The 9,416-nt window shown below is 31.6% G+C and overlaps 1 protein-coding gene and 1 long non-coding RNA gene across 3 annotated transcripts; both read right to left on the bottom strand.

The window, feature by feature from the left end:
• Positions 1-239: 239 nt before the first annotated feature.
• LOC145167433 (uncharacterized) lies at positions 240-2,823 on the bottom strand. Of its 2 annotated transcripts, XR_013741127.1 has the most exons (5): positions 2,605-2,823; positions 2,278-2,382; positions 1,973-2,184; positions 616-700; positions 240-492 (listed from the first exon to the last, which is right to left on the bottom strand). It is a non-coding gene; the product is annotated as an uncharacterized LOC145167433 (long non-coding RNA). The 2 variants fall into 2 exon arrangements; XR_013741128.1 differs by lacking the exons at positions 240-492; positions 616-700 and adding an exon at positions 1,289-1,535.
• Positions 2,824-4,596: 1,773 nt separating this feature from the next.
• LOC145167432 (pirin-like protein) lies at positions 4,597-7,159 on the bottom strand. Its single transcript, XM_079086640.1, has 7 exons — positions 6,788-7,159; positions 6,662-6,711; positions 6,491-6,529; positions 6,218-6,246; positions 6,069-6,131; positions 5,798-5,901; positions 4,597-5,296 (listed from the first exon to the last, which is right to left on the bottom strand). The coding sequence occupies exons 1-7, from the start codon at positions 7,138-7,140 to the stop codon at positions 4,813-4,815; spliced, it is 1,122 nt and encodes a 373-aa protein (XP_078942766.1). The 5' UTR covers positions 7,141-7,159; the 3' UTR covers positions 4,597-4,812.
• Between the last annotated feature and the right edge of the window lie 2,257 nt (positions 7,160-9,416).

Raw genomic sequence — 9,416 nt, 5'->3', positions numbered from 1 at the left:
ATTGTATTTGGTAATAATTATATTATGTAAAATAGAAAAGAGGCCTGTGCATTGCACGAGTTAGATTTTTTTTTATTGATGTTTGGTGTAGTAGATTTTTCAAAGTAGGATGTCCTAATAAGAAAGAAAATGAAAGTATAATAGTTAGATGGATTTTGAAAAGCATATTGTCCTTGTATCTGAAAACTTGAAAACACGAGTCTACAATTATATGGATTTTTGAAAGTACAATACCTTAGTAATAACAAAAAATGGCAGTACAACTTTGTAATAAAATAAATGAAAGTAAAGACGCTATAATACACAAATAAATGAAAATATGTTACTATTTCTGGCATCAAGGCTGGTATTTAGATGTAAATAATGGAAATATGTTAAGATGGCATTGTTACTAATAACAATGTACTTCCGTCATGTGGAGACCCACCGATCTTCTGAATAAATCTTTTTGAGAAAGCTTAATCTGTTGATAGATTTCTGTTCGAACCCATCCTGAAAAACAGAGTGATTCATCAGGTTACTTAATATATACATATAATAACAATGAATATAATAATAATATTAATGTTAAAATTAATGATGATAATAATAAAAAAAAGAAGAAGAAGAACTTGCCTTCCAGTAAATCAAAATTGGCAACTCATTCCACAACCAACTTGAGTTCAAACACAAGGTGTAGTCCTTCCTTTCTCATTATTAGCTATTATGAATATTTCTATTAGTAATTCATCATGTTTTTTTAAGGAACGTAATAGAATTGAAGTCCGTATGTTTAGAAACAAAAACATGCAATGGAATGGAATAGCAAATTCCAATTCTGTTGTAATTCATACCAGGAATGTCTGGCATAGAAAGCAGCCATTAAATGCATGAAACTTTTGAAAAAGCTGACTTGAAAAATTTACAAAATAAGTTATTAGATATTACCGATACATGACAGTCAACATTTGACCCTATAAGATCAAAATCCACTAAAGTTATAACTCATCAGATATAGAAACCTCACATTACATTTTTAGATAGGAAAAAATGAAATAACAAAATAATTTATAGTTGGATAATCATAACAGATTCAAACCTTCATTTCTCTTGTAGATAAGAAATAAGAAAATTGAAATTCGTTCCAATAAAATAATAATAAGAAAAACGATAAAGCCCAAAAAAGACAACTCTATTTTGCCACAAGAGCACAGTATATATATATATATATATATATATATATATATATATATATATATATATATATATATATATATATATATATATATATATAAATAAAAATGATGTTTCAAATTACATTTACGTGGATCATCTCGAAACTTCCATTTTTAGTGAATTTTTTCTTTCAAAAGTTTGTTTGTTTAAATTATTATTATTATTATTATTATTATACATGTGATAAGTTCATAAATAGATATCGAATCCAAAGGTTGGGTCTGCTTTCCTTCTAATATTAGATGACAGAAGAAGTGGATCAGAATCTTTCGGAAGTGAGTCATGCTGCTCGGTCTTCTTTCTCAATCAATTCTCTACTTCTGAACATTCATTCCACACGTAGAGAGGGTAAATAAGTCAGAATTTTAAAAAATTAATAATAATATATTTTTATATATGTTACAGACATATAGACATTTTACGATTATAACCTTTTGTTTATTACTTAAGTTGATGTGTTAAAATTTTGGATCATCAGATGTTGTAGCCTGTCTCTAAGAGTTAATAAGACCAAGTAAATGGTGTACAAAAAGATCCTTTTTTGTGTTAGTGGATAATTTTCTTGAAATTGTTAATTTATATAGATTAACCAAATCGTACTTGTTGGCAACCTCAACCATTTATTTAAGTAGTTTGAATTTAATTTCTTCAAATACCTACATCATATACCATATCCATTTCCGTTCAAGCATTTGCGAATGTAGTAAATTATAGAAATTCAAATCATTTACACCCATGGATCTCAAATGAAGAATACCTTTTTCAAGTTTCAACAGCTAGAGATGGAAAATTTTGAATGTCTTCTAAGAGGTGAATCAGAAATGACAAAAGGAAAATATAGTTCAGATCGCATGGGAATGCTTCTTCCTCTTCGTAACGGATTGAATAAAGATTTCATGTTTACCTAGTCCATTAATGGATTCTGAGCTTCTCGTTAACCTTATTCTCTTGCAAGTCTTGAAGAACATCCTGTAATTAAACAAATAAACAAAAAAATCGGTGATTTAATTTTGAAAATTTGGAAGATTTTAGTAAGAGTTTATCAAGTTTGGAGGAACATACAAGTCACAGCCTTGATTCCAAATCAATCAGAGGAGGAATCAATTGGATGGTACCTGCGTGGCCTAAATCCCGAAATCCGAAATTGGGTTTGCTCTATCCGTTGACCTACGACCAGGGGATGGAATTCTCAAAAAATGTTGAAATGGCGACAGGAATGTACAACGACAAACCGGCGACTAAACAACGCTCTGTTACTTCCACCGTCACCCTACCTAACCTAAACTCCTCAAACCGGGCCACTTACTGACCCAGTCCGGTAAATCCTTATAACCCTAAACCCTTCTCTATTAACTATAATAACAAAAAATCAGCAACTTGGGTGGGTACCTGAGGAGCACAAATCGGTGACGGAAGAACCGAAAGTAATGAACTCCTGATCAGAAGAAGCATCAGAGGTGGCAAGATCTCCCGCTTGAGTGGCTTCGATCTTGCAGTTGATCATTTTCTGGCGACGATAGAGGTCGGTGCTGGTGAGAAGGTCGTGTGTCAAGCAGATGAGAGAAAATGAAACGGGAGAGAAGTCTACAAAAAGGATGATATGCGGTGGAAAGGGAACAACAGATTAACCTGTTTAATATGATTATTATTATAAATATAAATTATAAATATAAATATAAATATAAACTAGAAAAGATTCTCCGGCGTTGCCGTGGTCGGAAAGTATTGCTTTGTCAAGTAAAGTAGCATGCTGGTTGTTTTTTGTCTGTTAATGTGAGGGTAATTTGGTCTTTTCAGGTAGTAGGGACTGAATTTGTCACCATGGGTAAACCATATGGACCATTTATATAATTTTGGCGGCGGTGGTGGTGGTGATGGCAGAGATGGTGGGTGGGTTTATGGTATTGATAAAACCAAAAAGTGAATGTTAAATCTGGTAAACCATAGGGACCAATCGTGTAATTTTGTCTAACAATAATAATAATAATGATGAGGGACCATTTCTGCCAAAAGACTAAATACTAATAATATGTAATAAAAGGCGAGGGTTATGAAAAATTCAAACCAAAGTGAAAGGGTTGTTTGTGAACAAAAGCATAAAGATGAAGGGTCATTGTTGTAAGTTGGAGGACCAAAATTGACAAAAAAGATGTTACTTTACTATTAAAATCTTTCATAACTTTAATATATATACTAGAAAGGTTACCCCCGCTACTCGGGGGTCAGAAGCTTTCAATGTTGTTTCCGAATTGATAAATATGACAGACATAGAAAGTGCAAGGATGAAAAGTCCGGGCTTTGCCCCGGACAAAAAATGTAAAAGTTTTGACTGCAAGGACCAGAAGTGTGAAAATGGCTAAAGAATTAAAGGGGTAGGAATTAGCAACTTTTTAGAAAATGGATCAAAGTTGTCAAACCGTTAAAGTTTTGTGGCCAAACTTTATATATTAAAAGGTTCCAAAAAAGTGTAAAAATATTGATTGTAAGGACCAAAAGTGTCAAAATGGGTAAAGAATAATGACCAAAGCTGCCAAAAAAACATCCAAATTTAATATTCCTAACTTCCAACAATAATACGGGGACCAATTCTGCCAAAAAAATGGGAAGTTGAATGGAACACAAACAAAAGGACATGAATAAATTAATTAAAGAAGTACAGGGACCATATACCTAACTTGAATGATCCTGTATTAAGAGCGAAATTGGCTAAAGGCATGGGTCAGGTGAACAAAGTATTCCAACTTTATTATACCTTTCTTTCACAACTCTAATATATATATAATAATAATAATAATAATTGACAAATACCACCGATGTAAATAGAGTACATATTTACACATTAGTCCCTCTAGAACACTTCTTTATTATTTATTCTATCGTCTAATAGTAACCGTATCAAAATCAAAATGTTTTGTAAAATTAGTATCTTTTATGCGATTTGACAATATTTTATTTAATTCTATTTACGCTATGCAACTAGTTTTCTTAGATTATCAAGTTGTAAAACACTAATTTAAATAAAATTTGAACATGTAATGGTTTTAATATAGGGCCGGAGAATAATAAGTTTGGTTGTTTAGCATTGTCTTTTTATGTACTTTTAAGTGTAAAATAAATTTATCATTCTTACACGGTTAGTGTATTTCACTTGGCCACATGACAGTAAATCGTCAGATTTAACTTCGTGACAAAAGCCAAAGATTGAATAATCAAAGTTAATATGGATGCTATATATATACTCACAACATATTCTATATTAAAAATAAAAGTTGAGAGTTCACTTTTGTATAACTATATTATTAAATCTACATTATTACAATGATTTATGCTATATTCAGATAAGATAGTTCACTTTTGTATAACTATATTATCAAATCTACATTATCACAATGGTTTATGCTTTATTCAGATAAGATCTACAATCTTTTTGAATTTGCCAAAGTCATCTAGGAGAAAAACACTAACCCCAAAAAAACACTTTTGTAAACAAAGAACAAGATAAACACTATAACCCCCCCAAAAAAACCTTCGTAAACAAAGAACAAACAAATGACTCCAACATTGTATTACTATTACACATCTCAATTCTCAACCCATTTACTGAGATCTCCAATACTTAGCCATTTCAAACCCATTTTGGCAATATTGATAATCTTGTAAAGTCTTTTCAATCTCATCTTGTGTGTTCATCACAAAAGGCCCATACTGAACCACGGGTTCATTAATCGGTTGCCCTCCGATCAACACGAACCTCAATGGGTTCGACCCGTGGTTCCATACACTGAGCCCATCTCCTTGACTCAACACCAAACCATGGTGAGCCGATACTGGTTTCGAATCCATGGACCCAAAAACCCCTTCTCCTTCAAGCACATATACAAATGAATTCCAAGACTCGGGGATTTGTTGATGCATTTGGGCTCTGGGGTCGAGAGTGAAATCAAGAAACATTGTGGGAGTTCGAGTGTAAACCGGTGATTTGACTCCCATTGACTCTCCGGCAATGATTGTAACTTTGACACCGCCCCTTTCGACTGTCTTGATTTCTTCCCGTAACAATTCTTGGTAATTTGGTTCAACCCTGTATTCGAGAAACATTATGTTAACATAAAATCAATGTTTCTATTAAAAAAAAAGTTGTTATTCTTCCAACAACCCTTTAGCTGGGCCCACACTGTTGTGTAAATCAAGTACACAATTAATAGTTTTATTTGTCATAGACTCCGGTGTACACAAGCAACCTAATCTACATTGAAATTGAAACTTTCACACTGTGATTATGACAGCTGACTCGAACATTGACTTGTTTATTCAAAAATGGTTTGTTTTCGGTGCACAGTGATCCATTAGGTGGTTGACATAAAAGTCATGTGAATTAAACTCAAATATTATAGCACTCGAACCCTTGTTTCTGCAAAAGGGTTATTTGTCTAGCAACTTCTAAGCCGGCTGACAAAGTTGGCCCACACAATTATATTATATTATATATATATATATATATATATATATATATATATATATATATATATATATATATATATATATATATATAGTTGTTATGTGAAGAATTTAGTGTTCGTACATTTTGTCTTTGGAGGAAAGATTGATCCATAGTTGCAAACCCGTTTGGACACCTGAAGCTGCAGGCATCTCTGAATGAATAATACCTCTTCCAGCCGTCATCCACTGGACCCCACAACACACATGTTACATTAACATCATCATTAATCACGTTTCCTTTTCATATTATAGCAAGTAAAACAGATAAAATGTCTTTTCAAAATTACACATTTAATATATTTTATAAAAATATCCATTTATTAATTTCGTAACACAAATGAATAAAAAATTACCTGCACATCACCCGCTCTGATTGTACCCTTATGCCCAGAAAAATCTTGATGCGTAAAAGCTCCCTAAAACAATCCAAATACTTCATGTCAATTTTTATTTAAAAAAGTGACAGAAAATAAAAAAGAAATAAATATTACAAAATTGGTACCTCTAGCATGTATGTAACAGTCTCAAAACCTGTACCAAATATAATATTAATAAAAATAAGACTTCGTAAAATTATTATATCATATTAATAATTAAAACACCACAGAGTAAACATGTTTAAGTAATGGTTCTTTTATTTTATACCAAAAAACTGTATTAATTTATGCAAAATATACAATTAAATAAATCTAATTATGATATTTAAAACTAGTTCAATATAAAATATATTCTTTTTGATTATTTTTATGAAACAAAAGAAGAAAGGATCACATACCTCTATGGGGATGATCAGGGAATCCAGCTGGAGCTGAAACTGAACAAAACAAAGGTCTAATTTAATCAAACGTCAGATTCTTTCTATATGATAAAAAGGAAGAAACATGTAAAACCATAATCAAAACTAGTAATTTCAAGTTATAATCATACAAATTATAACACTAATTACCAGAAAATTCATCCAACATAAGGAAAGGATCCAGAGACTTCAATTCCGGCCTGCAAATCAAACCCCAAAATCAGTAATTTGAACAATGCGAGAAGATCAAAACTATAAACAAACCACAATCACCACCTTCCGATGCTTCTCCGAACAACAGCCCCATCGCCTTCGCTCTGACTCTTCGCCAACACCTTCTTCATCACCAATCTCGGCGCACTGAACCCAACTTCCTCCGACGCGGTGGTCATGACGAATTTGCTGCTATTTCTGCCGGAAAACGCCGTTAATCGTGTTGTGAGATGAGTTGCGATAGTGTATGTTAATGATTTGATCATGTATTTCTTCGAATCTGTAATTTGGGTTTGATATGGGGTTATTAGGGTATATATATAGTGTGTGTGGGTGTTTGACTTGTGGAAGGCCAACTCAGGGTGAAGGGGGTGGTGGTGTCGTGGAGGAATTAGGTGTGCACCAATCGAGACCATCCTTTTGATTCGTTTCCCATTACAAGAAATCAAACTCATATGCGATTACATCATAATGATGCATACATACCGTATGCAATTTTAGCTTAGAGGTCTTTTATGTAAAATAGAAAATATAAGTGATTTGTTTGTGTTTTTTTTTTTTTTTGTTTTTTTTTTTTTAGACTTTTGGTTTTTTTTATTTGCACACTAATAACACATTAGTCTTTTAACGGCTGTAAAAGTTTTGTAGAATATGCAAATGTAAAAGAAAAAATTGTGCAAAAAAAAAATTTTGACACAATTTTTTCTTTTACATTTGAAGCAGTCTTCTACAAAACTTACAACCGGTAAAGACTGATATCTGTGTGGTGTGCAAATAAAAAAAAACCAAAAATCTACAAAAAAAAAAAAAAAGATCATTTATATTTTTAATTTTTTTGGCACAAATATGAAAGTCTTTTAAACTTTTAAGATATTTTTTTTTCCTAAAAAAAACCCTAACTTGATTTGTTTAAATATATATGTTTATATTTAAAAAAAAAATATTTACTTATTTTTACAAAAAGATAAACATACAGAAAAACAAAAATAAAAACAAAAACTTTCATTTTTTTATATGTCCATCTATACAACAAAAATTCAAAAAATAAATAAATAAACCCTTTGTCATAATTTGTCGATTTATTTGCTTTGGGTTCTCATTATAACATTTGAGTGAATTTCAAGTTTTTAACATTTGAGTGAATTTCAAGTTTTCAACGGGACGATATCTTCGATGGTTAAATTATAGTAGGACTTAAAACTATTGTCACGTCATCATTCTAATAATTAACTTATAACTAAATAACCACTTCAATGGTTAAACTCTTCTAAAAGTAAACAGTGTGCGCAACGCCCACATCTGTTTTTGTGACGTGGCAAGCCTAAAACGTCGTGGTCACGGCTAAATACCCCTCCCCCCCCCCCCCCCAATTTTGTTTCCGTCCGTTACCATCCATTTTGTTCCCTCCGTTGCCCACATAAGATTGATAACACGATGTAACGGTCATTTTTTTGACCATTGGTGAACGATCAATATCTAAAAAAAATAATTTTTTTTATTTTACACATAAATAAACATACAAATATAATTTTTAAACACACAATCTTCTCTCATCTTCATACTACTTTCAACTTTAAAATAATAATAATAATAATAATAAAATAATAAAAAATAATAAAAAACACTTTTCCTTTCAACCAAATATGGAGCAAAACCAGAACACCCCGCCTCCAAACACAAACACATCTATCCCGATGGGGTTCGCACAATACGGAAGTTATATGAACCTACTCAACTCAAACTCACCCCAATGCAATTTCCTATATCCCCTTACACGCAACAAAACTCAAATAGTCAACAAACATTTTTAGTGTTTTCACTTCCATGCAACAAACAACCACACAACCACCACCAACATAACCACCACCCACACAACCACCACCAGAAACTGTTCCTGAAACACAAGCGGAAGGCAGTCAGAAAGGGAGAGGGGAAGGAAAAAGGAAAAGGAAAGGGAAGGAAGTCGCGGATATGGAAGAAGATCCTCCACTATGGTGGACACCGAAGGAGGAGTATGCATTGGCGGTGACGTGGTGCGGGACTTCAAAGAGTTCAACCATCGGAAATGATATGCGAAGAATTGGGTTTTGGGAAGTCGTGCTCAGCAATTGGGTTTTGGATGTGATAACTAGTTGCCCACACCCAGTAGTCTAATAGTTTTTTTTTTATAAAAAATTAACTAATTTATCCACATCTATCTAAAATGTTCTATAAACCCCTTTTATTTAATTATTCCTTTTTTAAACACACATTTTATTTTAATTTTATTAAAAAGTATTAATACATTGTTTCAAAGAAATATATTAGGTACGGAAAAATTAATACGAAAAAACTATTACGGGAGAGACATAAAGAAAAAGAGTTTAAAAATTTATATAATCGTTATAATTTTATATTTCATAAATGAAATGTTATTAAATATTTAATAGAAATAATTAATTAGTAAATAAATAAAGTATATTTAAAACTAAAAAAGATTTAAGAATATAAAATGAAATATAATTAACATTTGAGAGGGTTAAAAGACAACCTAAAAGTATATTCACAATTCAATATATATTGTAAATAAATAAATAAATAAATAAAGCTCTTTGCTCCAATGATAATAAGTAATTGATCAATAATAATAAGCTTTAAAAAATCCTCATTGCATATGTTCTAAACTCAACAAAATCCTAAGAGGTGTTGATTG

This window comes from Lactuca virosa, chromosome 3 (assembly GCF_052849685.1).
Source record: "Lactuca virosa cultivar CGN04683 chromosome 3, Lactuca_virosa_CGN04683_v6, whole genome shotgun sequence".
Lineage (NCBI taxonomy): Eukaryota > Viridiplantae > Streptophyta > Magnoliopsida > Asterales > Asteraceae > Lactuca > Lactuca virosa.
The sequence above is the reverse complement of the archived record's forward strand: the minus strand, read 5'-3'. Positions and strand labels throughout refer to the sequence as shown.

Bases quoted from the DNA above. Each gene is read 5' to 3' on its own strand.
- LOC145167432 (XM_079086640.1), bottom strand. From the start codon at position 7,140: ATGGTCTCGATTGGTGCACACCTAATTCCTCCACGACACCACCACCCC. The intron at 6,530-6,661 runs GTAATTAGTGTT...TGTTTTGTTCAG, and splicing joins TATGTTGGATGAATTTTCTG to TTTCAGCTCCAGCTGGATTC. The intron at 5,297-5,797 runs GTACGAACACTA...TCTCGAATACAG, and splicing joins CTTTCCTCCAAAGACAAAAT to GGTTGAACCAAATTACCAAG.